Source organism: Natator depressus, chromosome 3 (assembly GCF_965152275.1).
Source record: "Natator depressus isolate rNatDep1 chromosome 3, rNatDep2.hap1, whole genome shotgun sequence".
NCBI classification, from domain to species: domain Eukaryota; kingdom Metazoa; phylum Chordata; order Testudines; family Cheloniidae; genus Natator; species Natator depressus.
Genome location: NC_134236.1, coordinates 118984432 through 119011132, shown reverse-complemented (window position 1 = coordinate 119011132; position 26701 = coordinate 118984432). Strand labels below are relative to the sequence as shown.

Genomic DNA, 26701 nt, shown 5'->3' with positions numbered 1-26701 from the left:
AGGGAGCACTCTAGCATCATCAGCTTCAGTTTGGTTTCTCGATTCTTCCAAGTTCTAGCTTTTAGAGCCAGGCAAAAGTTACACTTTTGGGAGATATGGGACTCTCCCAAGCAACAGATACATGTACAGTGGTCGTCGCTGATCAAGATAGCCTCCTGACAAGAGAGGCAGCATTTGAAACCTAGTGAGCAGGCATGCCCAGCCAGGCCAAGTAAGCTCCTTGGAAAAAAAACAGGGGAGACAAAAGAGGGAGAAGAAAAACTCAGACCTCTCACAGCTATCTAACTAATTCTATACTAACAACAAACACTAACTAGAAACACTAAACTAACTAAACAGCAAAACAAAACACTCTGTGGTATGCTTGTACACAAGAGTTCCATCTCAGGACAACACGGTAGGGAAGAAACTGAGGGTGGTTTCCCCATGCAGCCTCACATACTCTCGAAGTGAGATATGAGGTTGTACAGAGCACATACACAGACCAAACACACAGTGCTAACAGAAAATCTCCAATCAAGGGCTCAAGAGGCAAATTGTACCTGAGTGGGGCACCCACATGGACATTCCCTGAAGAAGCACGCTGACACCAATGCAAGTATTCCCCCCTCGTTTTTCACAAGCCCTGTTTTTGATTAATCTTTTAATTAATTTTCTCAAGACCAGAATTTCAAAATCCCAAATAAGTCCTTTTCAACACAACAGTATGAACAAAGTGCAGCCCTCAAACAACTTTTTTTAGTTTTAAGCTTCAGATGAGAAAATATAAAAGGTTCTTCATGAAGTCTGGATTTATAAATTCATATTCCATTGGTATCAACTACACAATCACTCCCTAAGTCAAAACTGAGTTTTGTGAAGCTTGCCTGAAATGATATCCATATTGTAACACAGTAGAACACTCAAATCCAGTGTCAGTTTAGGTAAGTTAACTGAATAATAAAGTAACCTAGAAGTTACTTTTAATTATTAGCTTAATTAAAAATTACTATGCACTAGACCCTGTTGAAAGCTTTTTACCTAGTGACAGATACTTTTTTATATACCTAAAAGCAACCCAAACTTGAAATGAAGAAAAGTTGGTAGTGTAATTTCCTGCACCTTATCAAATAAAGGCTACATCATTTTACTACAACACTGCCACGGCAAGTAACACTAAAAAGAAAAACAGATGTAAGACTAAACTTATTTGTTAAAATAAGCACCAAATAACCCAGTAATAATGGATCACTATAATCAGGAATTTTAGAAACCACATATGTCTTGGGAGTAATTTCAGTTTTGCTTTGTTGTTCAAAAACCACAGCAAATTTATATATATAAATTTAGCTTGCAAAAAATTAGCAGTTTATTTTAGGAGCAATCATTCCATAAACAAAGCACAAGAGAACACAGCGGCATTCAGGAATGGACATCTGTCACCCAAACAAATACCACATCACACATTCACAGCCCAATTCTCCAAGTGGAAAAGAGGAATCAAAACAACAAGTAAAACCAAAAGTGCACTATGTGTATTTTTAAACTTTTAGTTACCAATAATATCCAGATACCATGACAGATGTACAACATTACACACTGAGGAACTGCCAAGAAACACAATGACAAAGGACAATCAAAAATGTCACCTGATATTGGAAAAACCAAGCCCTGTATAGCTGCATTGCTTTATCGTACAATGGGGGAGGGAATGAAGAGAGGAGAGGAGGGAAGGAAGTCACATTCAATGTCATCTTGACAGTGAACTCTTATTCAAAAACTCTTATTTTCCTTCTTGAATAGGAGAGAACCAAGTGCTCTTCATAATCACATAAATGACCTAGCTCTCTTTAAGTGCTCTCTCTTAGATCAACAAAGAGCTATCACAAGCAGAAAGTATTACTCACAAAGTCCTTTCATCTCCCTGTAAGTCCTTACTATAGCTCAACCCCATCAGAAACAAAACCTTTAAAGGCGAAAACCTTCAAAAAATACATTAATCAAATTATTTTTCTGCTTGTAGCAATCCTCTCACAATTGTGTACAGTTAAATTAAACAACAAAAACAACAAAAGAAAAAGAAACAGCAAGAGAGAGAAAGCAGGAGTGAGGTGAAAGTTAACTTTTATTTTGCTTCAGGAAAGAAATCAATAACTTTAAATTGGCACTTTACAAGGACAGGAGGAAACAGTTATCCATCCTTTCTATAGACTGCTTACTAATGCTGCACTTTCAAAAGACCCTCATAAACTACTGATTGAACTATTAAGGTTTTTACTGAGAATCTCCTTACTGTGAGAAACTGCACCAACATGTACCATTAAATCTTTAAGCCCACTCTCCTAACCACCAGCAGACACTCAAATGAGTCTGCTGCAGCCAACAATGGATAAGTCAGTGATCCTTAAAGTGAAGAGGGGGAGGGGGAAGGCGGACAAGGGAGGGAGAGAAGAAGCCAAATCACATTCATGTTAAATCAAAACAGAGAGAATGACGTAAGAAATACTTTATAAGAATGACAAAAGGAATATTTTTAAACTGCCAGGATATTGCAGCACTTCATACAAAAGTATCACAGACATGTTTTACTATTGTCTTACTGGAAATAAATTTACTACATAAAATCTTTTAAAAATCTAGAGTATAGTTGAGAATTCTGTTTTAATTCAGAGAGCAGAATAGGTAGCACAGGTACTGACTCACTGAGCTGGCACCCCGGCTAGCAGCCAGGAGGGGTGGAAACAGAGCGATATTGAAATGGATAATTAAATTCAAAAATGCCTCATCCAATTTCAAGTGGTCTTCTGCTTTGCTACTGTAACAGTTCCAAAGTACTCCCCCTCCTCCTACTGTACCTGTGACACACAATGGGACCACCTCAAAGTTGCAAAAGTTTGAGTTTCTCCCCAGCTACCTGAGCTGGTTTGTTGTTTGTAAGGAAAACTAATCTAGTATTCTACCAAGAAGTCAATTTGAAATACTGAATGTAAGAATTTCAATTTCTAATCATTCTTCTAAATAAATGGCGAGGAAGCAACTCTTATCTCCCGGAGGTGCACTGAGTGGAAATTCAAATCCTCTCAAAGAAGATGGGTAAACCCTAGTAGCAAGACAATATTTACTTGGAGATACTCATCTTCGTGGGGCTGCAATGTACTTTCTGCAATGACAAAAGGCAAAGGGCTACACAGGGCTAGAGCAAGGACCAGGGCAGCTCAGAACTTCTTCAGAAAGTAAATCCACAAATTCACCTTCTGCCACTAACATAAAGCAAAGAGATCAAGTTTATATTGTGAATAAAACAGACCAAAAGGCAATAATTCATTCTTCTATTTCTACCAGTGGAGAGTATAATAAACCACAAAAAAAAAAAAAACATGAGAAAATCATAAGAGAATGCTTGGATTTAACCTTTACTTTTTTTAAAAAAAATTCTATAAAATTGTTACTGTCTTGGTGACTGCAGAGTAGTTTCGATGAATACATAATTATACATCTATTAACCCCTTGTGATCAGGTGAACCTAAGCTATACCTAGATTACATTTATGGTTTCTCCCCATAAAGACACAGGAGGAATTTGTGCACCAGACTACCAAAGTGCTAGTGAGAGATACAGTAATCACCAATACAGATTGCCAAAGAATTAAAACATAAAATTAAACTCGTAACCACATTTTACTAGGTATTTTTCTCACTTCTTCCAACTTACTCCAATTTGCCTGTAAATCTTCAGACTCAATTGATCTTAAGGGGTATCAACTCACTCCACAGTAGATCCACAAAAACACAATGTGTATATAGTTCAAGTGCACCACCAGTGCAATCACTAAAAATCATGGAAATCACCACTAAAGGCAACATTTAAATCCTCATTAACCTCAGTTCACATAACTTATACCATATAAGCATTTTAATACTCAAAATGCATTTACCCATACAAAACACTTCCCTTCACTTCTAACATATAAATATCCACACTGGATGTGGGCATTGGGCCTCTTTGTATGCTGGAAGAAAAAGGAAGTATGAGAATTTAAGTTTTCATCCTACACATTAATATGTTTAAAGTAATAAGAAATTGTGACTTTTTAAATGGTATGTGATATAAGGATATACCTGAATTTGTATTTTCCAAGCATAAGTTATTCAACTTTTTTTTCTATTAATGCTTTTTCAAGTAAGTGAAATGTGTTGTGGGTGGTGGATTTTTGGGTTTTTGTTTTTTTTAGCAAGTACACCTGCGGGCCTTATTTCGTACTGGTAATGGAGATTATTTTGGAAATAATTAAAAGTGTAGACTTAAGTATTTTAATGGCCCACACAACCTGTGCTAATGGTCAAGTCTGGACCCATGTAGTGTAAGAGCTGTCAACTAAAAGCACAATGAAAACAATGGGGCATTGCAGATCTTGAACTGAAATATTTAAACAAGAAGTTTCACACAGAACATAAGTTTAGATGGTCTAATGGAAGTCAATCTTCCAGACAGTCAGAGCACTGGCTGGAAGTTAATGAGCTTGAATATAGATCCCAAAAATATTCAGTTAAGTATGTATATAAATTTAGATATCAGTATTATATAACTTGACTCTTCAAAAGCCATTTTCTCTAATTTTACTTTTACACACAAACGCACACACATTTTATTTCAAATGAAACATCCATATGTGCTAGAGAAAGTGGTTGAGGCCTAGCAGTTTCAATGCAGATGATAATGAAAACGTTGAAGGTAGTAACTAACAGGGATTTTTAGATGTCTTGATCACTAGAAATAGTGCATACTGTTCAAAATATAATGTGTTGTTTATAGTTGGTGAGACTGCACGACTCAAAAAGAATACTAAAATCTATGAGCACATGAAGGAACAGGATGATGATTGTCAGGAAGAAACAGAGGAATTGGGTTGGGAGGGGAGGGTTAATCCAAAACTGATTGAAATCAATGGAAAGATTCTCAATTGATTCTAAAAGGCTTTGGACCAGGCCCTAAAGGAGGAAAGAGAAAGGACAGTAAAAAGCTGAGAAAAAGCTCTCAGTAGAAGTTATGGAGAAAAGTACAATGAATATTCAGACAGGAAGCAGATGAATGGCCCTGACCATGAAGTATCTAAGCAAGATGACGTTAGCAAAGAAAATATGGAGAATGGCTTGGAAAGTAATTTGGAAAGCTTACTGGGCACCACAGGCTGTTGAAGGAGGAAACTAGATACTACTTTAAATACGTTTATTAACTGTGTAAATATTTTTAATGATAATATGTCTGTTTTAATTACAGAGGTCTGTACAAGGTTGTTCATATGTCCATGTGTTTTTAATAAAGTAGGACTTCCTCATGTTTTATGGTGTTATATTTCATTGTTAGTTGTGAATTCTTCCTAAAACCTAAATAAATCAACTTAAAAGAGCCTTCTGCAGATAAAGATATTATCTGAAATACTGTGTTTCCAATATTCATAGATTCCTCACATTCTTTATTTTCTTAGATTGCTATTTTTAAATTTTCCTGCATATATATGTCTGGTGCCTGCTAATGCAAATGTGCCCCCTTTTGCATAATTTTCTGTTTTTATAAAGGCAGGCTATGTCTGCCTTTATAAAACTATACATTAGGCCCTAGGATTAGCCTTCTGTTTCAGCAATCAGGAGCCAGCAACCAGCATAACTCCAGTGGGACAAACCTCTAGTACAGATTTTAAAAAGCCATGATTTGCACAAGTGGCGTTCACTCCAGTTTCAAGCAAAGGTAAGGTTCACTAGTGCACATTCTTTCATTCCTTACAGTAGGGATGTAAACTAGTTTGTGGCTGTAATAGTTGCTAGGTTTAATTGGGGCTAATCCCCAATACAGACAAGGCCTTAATGCTGACTGAGTGTGGCTTATGGATGGACACACCATCTGGATGTTCTTCCTCGTACTGTATTCTTTTCTACTGGCTTTCTAGTCCTTTTTCATTCTAGGTAAGCAGTGTCATCCACACACAAAAAAACAAACATGTTTTGCTAGCCTCCACAGCAAAAATAAATAAATAAAAGCTAAACGATTAAGCTAGATAACGTTGTGTATATTTAGTTTTGTTTCCACTTCCTTCCACCTGTCCACCAACACATGCACTCTCCACCTGAACTGGCATTGTTATAGGCTGAAGCTGCGGGTGAAATCTGAAGTTGTTCAGCCACGTCCCTAGCTGGTGTAAACTGTCAGAGCTGAGCTGAAGATCTGGCCCAAGGACTTCAGAGATTAGAGAACCTGAAAACAGTGTGACCTGTGAGAAAATTTCAGAAAGGAATGATTTTATTTTGCTTAGAATTCTGCAAATACAGCTCTAAGGAGTGCAGTGAGTACCTAGGAAATTAATTTATCCTCTTTATTGAAACAGTTCTTGTTTGAGAATGATTTGTATGAATTTTCATGTTTAATTAAGGGACTTATACCCTGTTTTAAGTGGGAAAACTCAACTCACCTTAACTATGGACCCACTAGAGCACCTCCATAATATATTCATGTTGGCAGATCCAGGACTTGGCTTTTAAAAAAAGCCAGATATTACAAACATTCAGTTCAAATATCAGTCACACGCATGTGCAAAATTAATTTACAGGCAGGTGAAAGCACTAAACGTTCTAGGAGACAGGATATGTTAATAAAAAATGGTGAAATGGGTTTTGGTCTCATACAAGTAGCCTCATTTGGTCTCATTCTTTTCCATGCAATGAATACAGATATTTAGTTTAGATTTTTTTAACGCAGTTATTAAAAAACAGCAACTTAAAAGAGCCCTGTGCAGATAAAGATATTGCATGTTTATACATTCATGCCTGATGTTTCTTTCTAAGTCCTGAGATGTAGGTAGTGGACCAATTTTAATTAATAACTTGGCAAATGCTATTTATGTCCCAGATGCATCAAACACAGGTTGCAATTTCTATCTGAAGCACACTTCTCTCTCTAACTGTATCAATAAGCAAATAGTAGTTGAATATAAAACTTCTCAAGCTGATTTTTGACTCCACAACAGAGGATTTCTTCAGAATTTGAAGATTACCTTCATTTCTAGCCAAGCAGTTGCTTTGCCATAATTTATTAACATACGGTTTCAGCTCTGTAGTCCTTTTAGAGAGATACAGTATGTGGTAACCACAATATACAGCAAAGTATCTATTCCAAAGACACAATTTAACATGAGTAATTTTAATCTTTTGTCAAAAACTAAACAGAATTTTGCTAGTGTAATCTGTAATTTTTTTTTTCAAATGTGGCTAAAGTAACAAGAGCCCAGCTCACACTCCAAAACGAAGAAATCAGAGGCGAGATTAAATTTCTGGACCTCCTATAATAATTAATGAGCCCAGTTGTGCAGTACGTACAGTAGGTTCTCAAAAATGAGCCACTGTTTGGAGCTCCCTGCAAAATCTTGAACGTAATGTAGTAGATGGAATTTCAATCCTCTCTCTGAATTCAATGTCATGTATTGGCTTCTTTTTTTAAAACGACCTTTTAAACACTCTGCACATACAGAGTGACGATTTTAAAAACACATATTATTGGTGAGTTCACCACTCTGGTGACAGCAAAACACATCGTTGTATAAGTAATGCAAGTCTGGGCCACGAATATACAGAGTCCCAGGCCTATAAGAAATGCTACTGAAGTAATACATTTGGCAAGATGGAAAAGTGGTCTTGCATGTTCTCAAACTACTTCCTCTGCCAGTTAGAAAATTGTGTTGATTATTCCCTAATCCTCTATTGTGGAGAGAAGGATGGTCAGTTCTTTAGTCTCCCTGAGGCAGGACATACATTTTCTTTGAAGTATTTCCAGCTGGTGCTATGAGTTGCATGTATATAAAAATCGCCCACACGCACAGAAATTCTTTTTGGTGTGGCGGACTGGATGGCTTAAGGGTAAGATCATGAACTTTACACCCCGAACAATAGTTTGAGTCAGCCTAGGTCGCCTATGTGAAATAAACGTAGTGATCTCAGTCCATTTCCCAGAAAACAAGTGTCCATCACATAAAAGCCATCACTACAACTGAAACCCTTGTTGGCAACATCAGTAAAAAGGCCAAGAATTGAGAGACTTGAAAATTAGCAGCCCTCTCATCCCTAGAGATGGGTCCTTCCAGGTCAGGGTTTAGAGAGATGGGGGGTAGCACGGAGAGGCTTGCATCACTGTTGCCTGTCCTGAATCTATTCTGTGGATAAATTTATGCCTTCTGCTTCCCTAGATCAATCAAGCACCTTTCAACAAGTACAACAAATGTACAGCTAAAATGAAGGAAAAAGGGTAAAACAAAGTCAGATTTGCTTTTCAGCCTCAAAATTTGCAAACAGAAAAACTGTGGGTGCATGTGTGTGTGTGTACGCATGCCTGCAGGGATGCAAGAATCTCTACACCTGAAGTACTTGTTTGCACTGAATACATGCTACCTGGTAGAGATTATGGGCAGGTCTACACTTACAAAGCTGCAGAAGTACAGCACTTCGGTGATGACATTGTGCCGATGGGAGAGATTCTCCCATCATTGTAGTTAATCCACCTCTGCAAGAGGTGGTAGCTTTGTTGACAGGAGAATCCTTCTAGTTGACCCTGTGCTGTCTACACCAGGGACTAGGTCAGTATAACTGTGTCGCTCAGGGTGTGGATGTTTCACACTCCCGAGCAATGTAGTTAAACTGATATAAGTATATAGTGTAGACCTGGCCTGTGAGATTGCCTACACAGTGCTTTATCTCTTACCAACTGTAGTATAAATTCTAGTGCACACCTGTGTGTTGCCCGCTGACTGACTGTAGGGACCCTGCTGGTGCACATTACAAGTTCCCTAATGTGCGTTAATGTTGTCCCGTTTCAAACAGTAGTACATTAACATGCACCAGGGTACTTATAGTGAATACCAGCAGGGCCCATACTGGCTGGTCAGTGAGCACCTGTTGGTGCGCATTAGAATTTACACCCCTGCAGGTGCACACCAATGCACCATGCAGACAAGCCCTAGAAATGATCTCTCAACATCCTCTAGAGAGAAATAAAAGTGAAACAAAGTGTTCAGATGATACTGAGTTAGCTTTATATTTGTTGAGGGGAAGAAGAAAATGCAAATGAGGGAAGCCTCACCTCCAAAAATCCCCACCCCTTTTACCACCCAGCTGGGGCAAGGGAGACTGGAAACAAACTTTGCATCTCATTCCCATATCCACAAACGTTTTGAGGGGAAGGAGTCCAGGGGAGAAACTTGACAAAGGTATCAAACTAGTGGACAAAATTGTGCTTTGACTTGAACCCCAGGCAGCCCCGCTGAAATCAAGGAGCTTGCACTTGATGTCGGAAAGCACAGTACTTGGCTCAGTATCGCTTGTATTCAGTGAACAAAAACAGATTCATCTGCATCATTATTTACCAATGCTTCAAAAATTAAGCCTCTTTCTTTAAAATGTGAGCATCCTAAACTGTTCAAAGCTTCTTTCTAAGTTGCTAAAGGAAAAATCAAGCAGAGAAAGAGTTAAGTCCTGAAAATAAGAGAGCAACGGAGCAAATCTGACTGCATGTTTGAAAAAGCCTATAAAATGTTACAAGCAAAACAGGAAAGCTTGTGTTAATAATGCATAAACCAAAGGGGGCGGGGAGGGGGGAAAGCTACCCATTTAATGGAATAATGCTTTTATCATTGCAGTTAAAATGAAATAAACCATGACTACTAATCTAGTAAGACCATGTAAAAATGTAATTTTTAAACATTTACTAAAAGGGGATAGTTCAGTAACCACTCTAAAAATCAAGGCCTTGTGTACAGCAGCGTTCAAACGCTAAATACCAATCTCCTCTCTGTGGAGGCCATTACCCACCCTGTCACCATAGCAACGCTAACAGTGTGCCTGACTTCAAAGACAAAGATGTAATTTCAGACTTCCAGCAGCCAGAGGGAGTGGTAAGAATATTCTACCCAGGCTGTGTCAGCTGATGATAAATTATAAAAATATCCAGGAAGGTTAGGAGGTGGACTGAACCACAGTATTCACAATCCTGGGGGAGATTTTTGCATGAACAAAACACGCTCACAGAGACAGCAAAGTCAAGAAGTAAACAGGAAAGAATCTCAAAGGAGTTAGATTAAACAAAAATTATATAGCACAGAGTCCTGCCTTCCTTTTATTTCATTTGCAGGCAAAAGCAAAAATAGCTGGTACCATCCTTCTTTTCGTTCAAAACCGAGTGACTGCTGGATCTGCATGAATCTGCTAAGGGACTTGCTAAAACACCTCTGTAACTGCTACTGCTATATTTGTGTAACTCCAGCATTTGTCAAAAACTGTTTCAAATACCAAGCAGCCCTCTAAGAAGCAAAATCTATTTACTCATTTAACCGAACAACACTATAGCCTCTTGGAGTTTTTAAAATCAAACATATATTTTACTCTTATAATTTCAGTGTAATTAGAAGAAGGAAGGGTTTATTTAAATGAAGAGAACTTTAGGACCAATTCAGAGAAGAAGAAAGCACTGGAAGGGAAGGGAAGGAAATGGTCTTTAGCTCACTTTTAAATGTTGCCAATCTTTAGACTGTGGCAATAAATAACGATAACATAAAGCCACCCAGATTAGTTTAGGCTACATGACTGTCTCATCAATATGTTCCTATGAAATAAAATAAAATAACTACTTAAAAGACTGTGCATGGGGCTGGTCCTGTAGCCTAGCGATAGTACAGTTGTTACCAGGAAGACACACAACCGAGTCAGAGTCAAACACTGGACCTAATTCCCCAGGTCAGCAGGAGGCATGTGTTCTTTCCATAGAGAGGAGGGGGAATGCTTCATGTCCCACTCAGTCTGACACCCTTACAGCTGGCCCAGGCAGGCAGCAGCAATTAGCTCCTGTGGAATAATGTGGGGGAGAGTTGGGTCAGCCTGATGTGGAGCCATTTAGAAAGGGAAATAGGTCAGTGGGAATGAAGAGATTCCAGAGGATGACCTATCACAGCCCAACACCTTGATGCCTGACTTGTTTCTGTCTTGAAGTTTTATTTGTTGATAATTTTTTTTAAATCTAGATGACATTAGGTTGCATAACTTGTCTATTATTTTATTAAGGGAGAGAAATATTGACCATGAATATGGAGTTATCTTCTGTTCTCTTCAGAAATGGATGTTTATGTTCTTCGCTTCCACTTGGACAGCTACCAGAGGGGATCACAAGTAACCTTGGGCTCCAGTATATTCATCTGTAAAGAACATTCTCATCTCAGTACAGCACTGCAGTGTCCAAACTGGCTAAAAGCCCAACTCGTTTGTAAAACCTAAACCCATGTCCTTCAAGACAAGAAGCAAATGTGATAGCTGGCACCTGTACACAAATATATGTTACGGTAAAATTCACTTCCACCTTCCTACCTATTATATTTTACAGTGTCAAGAGGCATTTATACGTACCCTCCATGGAAGCAAAAATACACACCAGACAGTGTAGTTAAACCAAAAGCTCCAAGTCTCAGAGCAAGTATATACTACAGCGCTGCATTGACACAGCAAGCTGCGCCACTGTAGTGTCTGGTGAAGATGCGCTATGCCAATGGGAGAGCACACTCCCATGAGCGTAATTACTCCACCTCGGAGAGAAGCAGATATAGAGCGGGGGGTTGGGGGGGGCAACGTAAGTTATATCGACTTCGGCTGTAGTGTAGACCTGCCCTCAGATACAACATAAGACAGAAGACAAAGGGGAGCCTAACTCTCCACTGCCTTGCACCTTATGTAGCGTCATTTATACCTGGATAAACTGAGGCATGTAAAACCATTCTGACAGGGTTTTACACTCACTGTTTACAGGCATATGGATTTGATCCTGCAGGGTGCTGAGCACTTTGGTCCTGATCCAGGAAAGCACTTGCACCCTGGTTTAACTTTAAGCCCAGACAGGACTACTCATGCTTTTAAAGTCAAGCAGGTGTGTAAATGTTTTGCTGGATCAGGGCTACAGCATTCAGCCCCTTGCAACGTAGATCCCTTAAGAGCAGCTTAGACTACCCAAGGTGTGAGAAAAGAAGAATTGGGCTCAGAGCACCTCCAAGCATTTATAAAGGGTGGAGAGTATTCCATGTTCCAGAATATTTCATTTAAAAACAGAGGCTAAGTATAAAGAGATCTAACCACAGCTTTCATTTGTGAAGTATTACAGTTTTTTTAGCTGGGGGCAGGAGAACATGTCAATCCATAGCTCCTTCTCCATCCCCACAACCCTCCACCCACTCAAACCAACATTTTCAGTGTTCCAGCAGTTCAAAATGTTAAAGGATAGTTCTCACTCTGATGTCTACCCCGCACTGTCTTGTGGACTCAGTGCTTACAAGCCCATGCCTGAGCATCCACACTGCACTTTAAATCTGGTTTACAATTGCTGGACCCAGATACAGAACCATCCTAATGTGTCCATACTGCAAGCCAAATATGAGTCAACAGTATAACACTGTTGCAAAAAAACCGAACATCATTCTGGGACGTTTTAGCAAGAGTGTTGTAAGCAAGACACAAGAAGTAATTCTTCCACTCTACTCCGTGCTGATTAGGCCTCAACTGGAGTATTGTATCCAGTTCTGGGCACCACATTTCAGGAAAGATGTGGACAAATTGGAGAAAGTCCAGAGAAGAGCAACAAAAATGATTAAAGGTCTAGAAAACATGACCTATGAGGGAATATTGAAAAAATTGGGTTTGTTTAGCCTGGAAAAGAGAAGACTGAGAGGGGACAAGATAACAGTTTTCAAGTACATAAAAGATTGTTACAAGGAGGAGGGAGAAGAATTGTTCTTAACCACTGAGGATAGGACAAGAGGCAATGGGCTTAATTGCAGCAAGGGCAGTTTAGGTTGGACATTAGGAAAAAATTCCTAACTGTCAGGGTGGTTAAGCACTGGAATAAATTGCCTAGGGCGGTTGTGGAATTTCCATCATTGGAGATTTTTTAAGAGCAGGTTAGACAAACACCTGTCAGTGATGGTGTAGATAATACTTAGTCCTGCCATGAGTGCAGGGGACTGGACTAGATGACCTCTTGAGGTTCCTTCCAGCCCTATGATTATATGCAGACATTCTGGATGACTGGAAAAAGGCTAATGTAGTGCCCATCTTTAAAAAAGGGAAGGAGGAGGATCCGGGGAACTACAGGCCAGTCAGCCTCACCTCAGTCTCAGAAAAATCATGGAGCGGGTCCTCAAGGAATCAATTCTGAAGCACTTAGAGGAAAGGAAAGTGATCAGGAACAGTCAGCATGGATTCACCAAGGGCAAGTCATGCCTGACTAATCTAATTGCCTTCGATGATGAGATAACTGGCTGTCTGGATGAGGGGAAAGCAGTGGACGTGTTATTCCTTGACTTTAGCAAAGCTTTTCATACGGTCTCCCACAGTATTCTTGCCAGCAAGTTAAAGAAGTATGGGCTGGATGAATGGACTATAAGGTGGATAGAAAGCTGGCTAGATCATCAGGCTCAACGGGTAGTGATCAATGGCTCCATGTCTAGTTGGCAGCCGGTATCAAGCGGAGTGCCCAAGGGTCCGTCCTGGGGCCGGTTTTGTTCAATATCTTCATTAACGATCTGGAGGATGGCGTGGACTGCACCCTCAGCAAGTTTGCAGATGACACTTAACTGGGAGGAGTGGTAGATACGCTGGAGGATAGGGATAGGATACAGAGGGACCTAGACAAATTAGAGGATTGAGCCAAAAGAAATCTGATGAGGTTCAACAAAGACAAATGCAGAGTCCTGCACTTAGGATGGAAGAATCCCACGCTCCGCTACAGACAGGGACCGAATGGCTAGGCAGCAGTTCTGCAGAAAAGGACCTAGGGGTTACAGTGGATGAGAAGCTGGATATGAGTCAACAGTGTGCCCTTGTTGCCAAGAAGGCTAACGGCATTTTGGGCTGTATAAGTAGGGGCATTGTCAGCAGATCGAGGGACGTGATCGTTCCCCTCTATTCAACATTGGTGAGGCCTCATCTGGACTACTGTGTCCAGTTTTGGGCCCCACACTACAAGAAGGATGTGGAAAAACTGGAAAGCGTCCAGCGGAGGGCAACAAAAATTATTAGGGGACTGGAACACATGACTTATGAGGAGAGGCTGAGGGAACTGGGATTGTTTAGTCTGTGGAAGAGAAGAATGAGGGGGGATTTGATAGCTGCTTTCAACTACCTGAAAGGGGGTTCCAAAGAGTATGGATCTAGACTGTTCTCAGTGGTAGCTGATGACAGAACGAGGAGTAATGGTCTCAAGTTGCAGTGGGGAGGTTTAGGTTGGATATTAGAAAAACGTTTTCACTAGGAGGGTGGTGAAACACTGGAATGCGTTACCTAGGGAGGTGGTTGAATCGCCTTCCTTGGAAGTTTTTAAGGTCAGGCTTGACAAAGCCCTGGCTGGGATGATTTAGTTGGGGATTGGTCCTGCTTTGAGCAGGGGGTTGGACTAGATGACCTCTTGAGGTCCCTTCCAACCCTGATATTCTATGATTCTGACCTGGGTCTGTGGCTTGAGCTGCATCCACATTGCAGAATGACAGGGGTTGGACCTGAGTCACAGATCCAGCCCCTAGCAGTATCCTAGGACCTGGGTTCTGTGTGCTTGCTGACCCAAGTCAGACTGATTTATGTGTGTGGAAGGGGTATTTGGGCTCAAACCTGAGTCAGAGACCATGCTTAGCATGTAGCACAGACATAGCTTGAGTGGCTAGTTAACTATAGTCCTTCTGATTCCAGGTGAGCAAAATTATTATACAATAAAGGAAAGTTTGTTTTCTTTTAAGTCAATTTTTTAAAACTCTTACCTTATTTTTCCAGTCTAATCTACATTCCTGGGAAAACAAGAGCAAAAACAGCAACCGGAACTCAACAGCAAAGAATCTCCACTCTTCTGCCAGTTAGGCAATACTACTCTTTGTGTGTGTGTGTGTGTATGTGTGTTCGCACTTGCGCGCGCACAGATAGCAGCTTGCAGTGAGAACTCTTCAGTTGCTGGCAGTGCAGTGCAAATGCTTTTTGCAAAACAAACAGTTGAAAAGTCTTGGAGCCAAAAATCTCCAGTAGTTTGTAATACTTTACTTCAATCTGGGAAAAACGGCTAACAAGTCATGTAAAAAGAATCAACACTTATTTAAATAAATAAAAATCGTGTGCGTATGTTCCTCCCTACTCTGTGTCATTATCTTTAAAATTATGAGCAAAAATTCTACCGTCAGCTATCAAAAAATGAAGGGGGGAAAAAAAAAAACAACACTGCACACTGGCTAGTATAAGAGTTTGAGGGTTATGTTTCACTACTGTGAAATCACAGCTGTGAAATAGTCTTCATTAAAAAAAACACCCAAGATTGTTTTTATAGCCTTTTAATCAATAAATCATCCACACAATGCTCCACAGTTCCCCTGAAAGCTAAATTCAACATCTCTACCTTTTTTCTAATTTTTCATGCATTTTCCTAACTGAACATTACTCAATATACATATGCAGGAAGAAAAAGGATGCTTTGAGTGAAGTATTCATTCAGTAACTGTTCTTATTATTAAAATATTGTGAAATCCTGCAAATAAAATATATAGAGAGATTATTGGAGGTTCTTCATAATACACAGAAATAAAGAAATGAATGGGGGGGAAATTAGCTTACTTCCAAGGACATCAATAAAAATCTAAATTAAAGGGGCCAAATTCTGCAATAACTAATGCCTCATGCAAAACTAATTCATGTTAGTAGAGAATGTGTATTTAAAACCATATACATATACAGGATACTGCAAAATTAGAAAGTTAGTCAGTTTAGTCTGATAAAGTCAGACCATGTTCAGATTCTGACTTTCTCCAGAGCTTTTTGTTAATGAGTGTACTGGGCTTTGTGCAGCTTACATTTTATTAAAAGTAAAAATAATAATGTTTTACACCTATTTTTTATGCCAAACTATTTTAATAATTTGTTATAGTATACCAGTATATGTGTGGGAATGCAACTTATGTTTTTATGACATGAAACACTAGCTTTATTGTCTTTATTGGGTCCGTTTATTGTGTGTACAGCAAACTTACTCATCGCTTACAGCTGCATATGTATTAGTACATACAAATATACATATCCAGACTCCCACTCCCACGAGCGTGTTATATGTTACATCTCTTCACAAAATATTAATTTCTTTAATAATCAGCAGCAAGGATACTTTAAAAGCTGTTTTTCCTCACATAATTGCCACCTTCAGAAATAGTTAAGATCCGGCACATCACGTAGTGCAGTTTATAAATTCATGTCACTTAATCAATCATGATGTGAAAGAGAGAACCCAGAACAGCACATTTTCCTATGCTAATACAATTATTCAAATGTGCCTCAAAATTCACTTCTTGCTATTGATTTAGAACAATAGTTCTCAACCTGTGGGGCAAGATGCCTCAGAGGGTCATCTGCAGTTATCTGTGGGGAGGGGAAGGAGATCAGAAGCCTGTTTTCAATTCCCTATCCCTAGCTTTTTGCTGAAATGGCAAGCTTTCACAACCCAACTTCAGATGCTATTGTGTACCCCCATACAGCACTGTGCCAATTCCAGCAGTACCTCCCCATTGCTGAAATTATAAAAAACTCTTGTTGTACCTAAGAAAAGCTATTGCAAGTGGCCAAAATGCAGGGTGTCCTAGAATGACAGAGGTAGAGAACCCCTAATTTAGAATATGAATCTTTGCAGTCACTGAAATGAGGTAATTTACTCGGCAACACAGAGAATATTGTATGTACACTTTTCATACTTTTCTACACTATATTTTGCTATAAAATAGACAATCCATTTTGGATTTCCTTACTAACAGGGGAGACTAAAGGGAAGGTTGCTGGTAGTGAATCCAACATATGTGACTTCAAAAAAGTGAGAAATGGTTTCTGAGAATGCAGTAGTACAACGGTATTAGATTTCAAGAAGGCAAATTTGAAGGAAGTTAAGACCCAATTGAAAAACCACCATCGTCAACAGAACTCACTACAGTTCAAGCACAATGAGACTCTGATTCATGATCAGGGTTTCTATGCATGACCATAATATAAAATAAACAGACAATGAACAATAACCATGTGTTTATATTTATCATTTGTATTATGGAGGCCTCAATTAACATTGGTGCACCAGTATGCTAAAATGCTCCACAAGCACAGAAGATGACTGAGGCCCTACCAGATCTGGAGCTGACAATCTTAGGCCCTGATCCTGCAAGCATTTACACACATAGTGCCGCTGAGTTCAATGGGACTACTCAGATGTGTAAGTGTTTGAGGATTGAGACCTAAGAAATTTTTTAAAGAAAATCATGATCAGGGTACCGGAAGACAACAGAGCGCTGGTTATCATGCTGACCAATCCCATTTCCTTGTACTACACCTGTCTGTCTGTATCTATCTGTTGTCTCTTATCGTATACTCAGATTGTAAGCTCTCTGGAACAGGGACTGTCTTTTTCTTCTGGGTCTGTACAGTGCCTAACATAATGGGGTCCTCGTCCATAACTCAGGATCCTAGGCAGTATGATGGATACAAATAAATAAACAAACAAGCAAACAAATAAAGAATAGGTGGTGGAGGAGGAAGAAAAGGGAATCTACTATCTGACTACTGATGTTGCTGGTCAGAATGAGTTACTGGATTTAATCAGTGTTCTGAGGCTTAGTCCATCCTTTAGAATGGTTGGTACTCTTCAGTAAGGGAACCATTCCACAGAACATGCTCTTACAAAAATACTTGTGGTAGAAATAAAAGAAAGAAAAACTATTAACAGTGTCTCAGGTATTTCCCGCAATACTATTCCAATGAGTAATATCCTTCTGTCTTATTGTTCTATACAGTGATCTAAATGTCCACACAGGAATCAACAAATGTAGGCCATGGTAAAAAAATCTACTATTTACTCAAAACTTACATGTAATCAAAGAGACGAAGAAAACATGTACAATCACACAAATTGTGGCCAGGACTGTCAAAAATCGAAGTCCAAAGTTAAGTTCCTAAGCCCACACTTAGGACACCTAAGTATCTTGATATTGAAAGGCACTGAGCACATGCATGCAACTCCCACTGACTTCCATGGGAATTAATGGATGCTCAGCACCTCTGAACTTACAGAACTTAATTTTAGGCTTCCATTTTTGAAAATGTGATCCTAAATAAATAAAGGCCATTACGGCATTAACCCGGCCCCCCACCCCCCTTTGCTGGTAATAGCTCATCTTAAGTGATCACTCTCCTTACAGTGTGCATGATAAACACCCATTTTTTCATGTTCTGTGTGTATATAAATCTCCTCACTGTATTTTCCACTGAATGCATCGGATGAAGTGAGCTGTAGCTCACGAAAGCTCATGCTCAAATAAATTGGTTAGTCTCTAAGGTGCCACAAGTCCTCCTTTTTTTTATTAAGCTTTAAGTATCCCTGAGTTCTAATCATGGCTCTGAAATAGCCTCCCTCTAGGGGCCTGATAGTTCACTTAACTTTTCCGTGTCTAAGTTTTCCCAGGCGTTAAATGGGAATAACAATTTACCTGTCACAGAGGGTTGTTGTTAGGATACTTTTTAAAGTGCCTTGAAAATATAATATGCTAAAGAACTGTTTAATATTGTTTTACACTGTTCTGGTACTAAAAGCTATTTTCCATACTTGTGTAGCAGGCATAACATTATATTTTAAATATTTAAAATAAACATGGCCAGTACATCAAATAAAAGCAAGCATCCCTGAAAAGCATGGAAAACAAACGAACCACTAATAACAGAATAAAGGAGCTAAGAGATCTTATCTACATTTGAGTATTATGATTATTTTACCAGCAAGAATACTTACTTGAAGAATAGATGTTCCAGTTTTTATGGGTGAAATTTATCCTTTTGCAGAGGGCTTGCTCAGGGTTACTCATACATAAATTTAAAAACCATTTACGTACAACTGGAGGACTTAAACTGAATTTAAAGGGGGCCAGGATTTCATCCTGTATTATAAACAGGTGAGTGATTACAGTATGTGCTGAACCAAATTCATCCCTAGTATATCATTGACTTCAATGGAATTGTGCCCACTCACATGCTGACCTATACAGTCATGCAAACAAATGTATGCATACAGAATCAGCACTTAAATATGTAAAAGCGGCAAAAAGTCCTGTGGCACCTTATAGACTAACAGAGTCTGTTAGTCTACAAGGTGCCCCAGCACTCTTTGCCGCTTTTACAGATCCAGACTAACACGGCTACCCCTCTGATACTTGACACTTATATATGGTGATAGGTGCTTTAGAAACACAGGAAGACAGACAAGATTTTATTTAGTTATAGATATATGTGCGCACACGTGTGCGTATAAACATGTTCTATCTTTATGATGTGAAATGGCAGAGGAAGAAGAAAATAAAAGGCAACAAAGTTCAATTGGGGATTAAAATAACTTTTTTTTTTAAGTAGCACCTTCAGACTTTTTAACCTGATGTAGAGTGGCAGGGAAAAGCATTTGAGAAAGCTCAGTCACTTCTTTGTAGCTTAAAGCTTTTTTCCCTTTATTCCAGACTTAAACAGAGTTCAGTGGGGCATCAAAATGCCTCAGTTTTAAATTACAGTCTGTACTTTAAAATAGAATGCATGCACGACATGTTCCTGAAGCTAGAGGGTGGGAGTGTTATTCACTGAAAATTGAAGGCTTGTTGAGTCAATAATCTTCTTTCACAGAGTAACAATTTTCAGCTAAAATTTCTTGACCCAAACAAAGGAAAACAAGATCATTCAGTTATTTTATAACACTGAAGGAGAAAGCAAAAGGAAAGTGGGGGAAAGACACCACTCTCATCCCTCACTGTGTAAAAACAATGGAAAATTTCATTCACAAGTATTCTTATTTCCCCCCTCTTTCTTGAATTTAACATATTCCCAAATAGTTATTTTCAGCTGAAGAGATGAATAAAAGTAAATAACCAGAGGCTACAATTGCTACCATGCACTATCCATGTATTTATCAGCCACAGCCTACATTTACTTTCTATTATCAAGAACCAGTTTACTGACCTTTCTTCAAATCAGCAATAGCATTCTGAGTTTTCTTAACGGCACTTGAATTTTTATTAGGTTTTCTTTTTTTTCTTTTGGTTTGTTTACTTGCAAAGTATCCATCTGGACTACCAAATTATAGAGTCTCTACCACCACTTTTCCCTTACTGCTTCTGATTTCCCCTTTCCCTACACCCCTGTAGCCTGTCTACCCTAATAATAATTATTTGTATTATGGTAGCACCCAGAAGCTTTGATCCCACTGGACAAAGCCCTGCATAAATATAATCAAAAAGCTTACCATGTACGAAATGAGAGGAGATCATTATTATCAAGTCTCAATTACGTATCTGAAATAGCACTGGAAATGATTTGTCTGGTCTACGCAAGACTTCAGTCATTTCCAATACTTGTTCAGGAGAAACCTTTTGATGAAAAATTTTTTCTGTGGTGGCTCTACTTCCTGCTGTAGACAAGACACTTAGCTGCCATTACTGCACTAGATATTTCTTCCCATCAGATAAGCATCTACTTGAAACATTGCTCTATGGTCCAAACCCATCTAACTTTGCATTTAAGCTGCACCATTCACTATATTACCTAAGCAGAGAATCTTGAAAATCTAATTTTTACAATAATAGGAGCAGTTCAAAAATACATAGTATGCAAAGAATAACTGCTCAGCATTTTAAATGCCCCTTTGTGTAATACACAAAATATCAGAAATATTAAGTGGTAAACAAAACCACAGAGGAATAATTGTTGTGTTGTTGTCCATACTGTCAAATGTAATACAACAAGGTCCCATTTTACTATGGAGCTGGGACCTCTGTAAAAGTTTGTGCACCCAAACTTAAACATGACTCACATAAGGTACAGACAGCATTCTAATTTCATGGTTCATTGCTATTTTTGTTTGTTCATAAGATTGTTGAGCATCCATAAAAAAGACCCAATAAGATATCAGATTTTAGGATTAACCTGAGAAAACAAAAGCTAAAGGCAGAGAAGATCTAGTACAGCATTTATTCCATTGCACAGCAAATGATGGATATCATCTTTCCCCACTCACCCCAAAGGAAATATCTGATATTAAACTGATTCTAGATCTGATCTTAGCTAAAAGACTAAAAAGAAATGTGTTAGGAGGCTGCTTGCTGTACAGTACAGGTTAGTGGCCCACTGAGCTTTGGAATGAGCTAGGAGGGAAGCCAACCAGTCTCCTCTAGGGGCCTAGTATAGAGCAGGGGACTTGTAGATAGTGTAGGAGAAACTTGTGTTCTAAGGCAGGGTGATCTTGGTAGAGTCACTTGACCTTGTACTCAGCCAACCAAGCTGGAAACTGGACAAAAATAGGACCTTAGTGAAAAATAACATACTGCATCTGAGAACTTTCCCATGGAAATCAATTAAAAACTAATAACAAATAATAAATGAAACTTCCCATTTCACCCCCTCATCCTAGCTATCTCATCAGCGGTGAAAGTTTATGAAATGACACACACCACACGCAGAGAGTCTAGAGCTAATCTAAGCTCTTTTACTGCCTGCAACAACCATTTTGCTGATGTATCATTAGGGAGCCTCATCTGCAAAGCGAACAGAGAGGTAAAGGATTTTTACCTTTCCAGCGATCACAGAACTGTGTATCTTTTGCCACTACTCCTTAACTTTAAAGAAATCTCCTCTGTAGTAGCTGTTCTCCAGACATTTTCATCCAAGCTTCTCCACCCTCCCCGCCTAATAGGGAACAGTTTCCATTTATTACTTCCTTTCCTTCACAGAGAACCAAATACCCAGGTTTTCTCAAAAGCCTGGCATTTCCTTCCAACTGTGACCAAAACAAAAGTGCTGTAAGTACTATTCTACGCAACATTTCACTTGGACTCTTAGTGACTCCACATGGTCAAAACCCTCTAGGGCAAACCCTCCAGATAGCTGAACATTTAAGAGAAGGAAGGGGAACTTTGTATAGCACCTGATGGGCCATTAGGAGTAGCCAATAAAACTATATTTTGTTTGTAGACATTTGTCACCAACCCACGTTACAAATTTGTCTGCTTTGAACTTTATGGGGACATTCATACCAGGACTTTTATCTACAATGTGTGAAGGAAATGGAACAACTATTGACCTGTTTAGCTGTGCTTACTATGACACTAACCTGTTGGGAAACTTCCAAAAGGATGACACAAATCAGCTTTCAGAGCTGCAGAAGGTGGTTAACTCCTGTTGAAATCCATCAAAGCGGTAGCCTTTTACCAGTGCCAGGGAAAACCATCCAACATTTATTATTTGGTTTCTTTGTTCTTTTAGCTATGTGTAGAAGTTTTCTACGTAACTTAGAGCGAGCAGTTATGATGTCATCTAACACCCTTAAAAAGTAAACTATAATAGGTAAACTGTATAGGACTATCATGAATGAAAACATAACCAATTTTTTTTATTAAAAACAACAACAACCTTGGCATCATTTGAGACTAAAATAGCCCATGGAAACTTATTGACTACTCTCAAGAACAGCATTACAAAACAGATTTTAAAAACAGCACTCAAAGGATATATTGAATGCCCCCCAAATGACTCCCAAACACCCAGTTTTAAACTAGAGGAATTTGGGGAATATTACAGCAGAGATGTTGGTCAAGGGTTTTTGGTAGCTAGACAAAAACTGGATACAAAACTTTACTGTCCAGGTAAGGGGTGGAGGGAACTGGTGCGGGTAGAATAATATGTTCAGTCAATTCTTACCCACAGAAAGAACCACATTACAGTATTTACCACTCCAGCATCTTTTGGACACTGATTGTTCCTATTCCAAGTAATATATGGGCTAGTGTCATTTTAATCCCAACACAATCTCAGAAGGACAAGTATTTTTTGATAATACAAGAATGATTTTCTTTCTGAGATTAAGAAGGTGGAGGATAGTTCATTCACAAGATAGGAAATAATGTGTATACATATGTAGGGTTGCTTTTGTTTTTAAATGGAATGAAAAGAGAAAAGATCTTCCACTCCGTGCTAGTCTCAGGAAACCCCCTCCTTCCACCTTTTAAAACAGTAGGATTTTTGAGTGGATGAAGCAGATTTGGGATTTTTATCAAAGTTTTTTAGTGGTGAATTCAATGAATAAAGGTATTTAAGACTAAGTCACAAATTTAAAGCTAGGGGGCCAAAAATTTTATAATTCAATTATAACACCATCAACTCGCTGTTAGAATAATAATGAACTACTGAATATACCAAACACTTAGTGACGCATAATACCCAATACTCTTCTCATACTTTGATGATGGGGGGCCCCCCCGCGGGCGCCTTATAAAAGTAGGACAGATGCTGAAATTTGAAATAGCTTGCATATAGCATGTAACAAAACTGTAACCAAATTATTAGACCATTACGTGGTTGGTAATTCTTTACACTGTGTGGGGTAGGGAGACATAATCAACTACAGAGAGGGGGAAAGGGCCTGCCCACATCAAAGTTTTTAAATCTGTTTAACTGTTGCCGGAACAGCTCATGTCCACACTATTTGCTATGTACAACTGACTGTCAACAACCATTTCTGAGTTAGTCTCAAAAACGGTTTACTGGAAAAATGCTGAAACAAAAACCAGTTCAAAAGTAAGTGGACAACACTGTTTAAACCAATTTTCATAGCTCCTCCACAAAGCACACATATATCTAAGTGTATAAAACCAGGTGGAAGGAATTTATGGCATACATACTTCTGGTCACTGTCCTATGTTTTAAAAATGGAACTTTAAAAGATCTAAAAATATGCTGATTACACAGTCTTTTCCTTAACACAGGCTTCAAAACGTCTGTAGACAGGACAGATAAGATAGGTGATTTGAACAACAGAAAAACCTACAAGGTGGGGAGAGACTCAGCTTGATCAGCCTACCAAGTGGAATTGTCACAACATGAAACAATTTTATGATAATTTTCTAGTTCTGAATATTTGATTGATTTGCTGCAAATTCTTCTTATGCTTTTAGAAATGGATGGTAGCATCATATGTCATTGGAAAAATGCAGTAAGTTCTTGGATTTCACATGTAACTCCAGTGTCTAGATAAGTTAAGCACACTTAATTTACCTGCTCTTCGAATGGGTCCCTCCACTAATTTAAAACGATTACACGCCCACTGAACTGTAGGAGATCTCTTGGAAATATCCTACAGTTCAATGCAACTGTATTCACAGCCACAAATCACTTGGTTTAACCAATTTGCTCTTTTAACCTAAAAATATTTAAACTGGTTTAAGTTTGTGCAGGTACATGAAGCTGATTTACTTCTTATAAAACCACCAGAGGTAAATGGGAACACAGCCAAAACATATTTTGCATCTTACATCTGGCATTTATCAGGACACTGAAGACCTCCATGTGCAGATAGCTCTGATGTCTCTGCTAAGTGTACCAATTTATCGGTGTTAGTTTGTTTTTTTCAATTATGCATAAAGCTAATACAACTAGGCAAGGTTAATTTAACATGATCATCTATCACAAAAACTCAAGTGATAATAACCAGACCAATATAAAGTATTACTATAATTCTGATTAATACCATCCTTTAGACTGTTCCAATAGACTAAAACAGAATTAACTTGTGAAAAGATGTGTCCAGTAGTTTTGATATTTGCAAGTGTCTCATAGTTTGCTGACAACTAATGAACTGTGTTTGGGGTTTGAAGGGAATAACTCATGGCAGCGTTGCTTCCTTACTGATGCCTACAAGGTCTTTAAAATAAAATAAAAACGTATTTCAGGGGAGAAAACCCTCAAAGGAGGAGTCAGGAGTTAAAAAGACCCTGAATAATTCTCTTGCGTATGAGTGCAAAACCAAAAAAGCTAACAAGGAGCTATACTCTTTCCTCTCCACACACAGACAAATCTGGGTACAAATTTGTGAATCAGTTAAAGTCCTGAACCAGTTCAAGCTATGAACACAAACACACAAACACACAATATCTGAACCTTACACTGATAGAATAAACTATATTTAATATGGCAAACTGTTTGGTGGCCGCTAAACAAATTAATACCAAATGAATTATCTGACTAAGATACTTCCTTTAAGGGATACGGGATTACCCTCAATAATATATTGATCATTCACTGTAATCAGTTTTCATTATGCTTTTAAAACAAATGTGGTACTAAAATTGTTATATATTTGTCATCCCAAAATCTCATCCACATATCATAGACACAATAAGATCTTTATAAAGTATTTTTCATTTTAAAATAATGTACTACTATTCTACAACTGGCACATTAATTTCTTACTGGTAAGCTTGATGGTCTTTCTTGTTGTATTAGGTTTAAGTCTTCATGGTTAGGCTTTCCTGAGGCTATAGGGGGTTGGGATCTGTTTCCATAGCCTTCCTGAGACATGTCCTGCAAAAACAAAATTATAAAAACACTATGGTTATTCATATGCCACAGCAGTCACAGCTAAACCCATGTGAAGGAAAGGTGAAGAGATAACAGCTGACTTCTGATCTGTTTTTTGTTGATCAAAATTTTGTATTAGACAAACCTTATTTTTCAGTGGAATCATCAGGTCCTACTGGGTGCCATTATGACTTTAATGTTTTATAAAGGAATAAGAATGACAAGAGTCTAAACAGAGTTGTGTGTCCATTTGTGTTCCTCTGGTACAGGTTAAAATAATCAATTAAATACTTTTTTTTGAGAGGTTAGAGGGATTAAGAAGCCAAAATATTCTCCAGATGATCAAATACTGATAGCAAATCTTTGATGAAATACTGAACCAGTTGGAAGATCTTACAACGTTGGATCTGAGAATGCTATATAATCAGACTCCACCACCACCCTGACACAGCTTTCAAACATAAACTGTCAGCCCATAAAACCCTCTCTGCAATTGTGTGAAATATATACGGCCTAACTTTCCAGAAAAGAACTAGAGTTGATCAGTGGTACATCTATGTCTATATCAGCAACTTATGTGAAAGTCAAGAGCCTTCCTAAGGCCACGGCACAAGCCTAAGCAGTGTTACATAATGGCATAAGATCACTTACACCACGTAGAAAAAATATTCTCTAGATGCAGAGATAATCTTAGCCACTATACTTCACGTTACCAACTTCTACAGATAAAGTCGAGGAGGAGGACAGAATGTGAAATGCTTATTTTAGCATGTATAACTGGCAGGGAATGTTGAAGAACCAGTTTCTGAGTGTGCAGGAAAAAAAGTATCATACTTTAAAGGTTTTTCTGTTTTGTTTCATTTCATTTTCGGTTTTTTATTTCTCCCCAATTTATACAACACATTGCTGGCTTAAGTTGTTTTTGTTTCCCTATCTTACAAGTTTGATAAGCACCTAAAAGAACAATTATTTTTAAAGACTACATTTTTTGGCTTGAAAGTGTACCTCAAGCTTCTCTCCAGCCCCACCCTCACCCATACTCTAAAAAAATTACACGGCTGCTACTTATAAAGGACTATTCCTATAGCTAAGATTCCCTGGTCCAACAGCAGTTATTGACAATATAGTGACACCACAAAAATTAGCTTGCAGAGCAGTAGTTTTCTGCCCCCACTCTAATGAAAGTCTGACACAGGGAAATATGTGAACAACCATACTGTTTTCACCCAGCCATCTCTGTCATTTTGAGCTATACTGCAAAAATATTA

At 38.5% G+C, this 26701-nt stretch overlaps 1 protein-coding gene across 14 annotated transcripts in view; it reads right to left on the bottom strand.

Moving 5' to 3' along the window:
- Nucleotides 1–26701, bottom strand: part of ARID1B (AT-rich interaction domain 1B) — a 398456-nt gene that overhangs the window by 259283 nt on the left and 112472 nt on the right. For all 14 annotated transcript variants that reach the window (XM_074948671.1, XM_074948674.1, XM_074948664.1 and 11 more), the window contains exon 4: nt 25326–25436. In XM_074948671.1, the coding sequence (XP_074804772.1) occupies nt 25326–25436 (111 nt within the window). The remainder of the gene's footprint in view (nt 1–25325; nt 25437–26701) is intronic.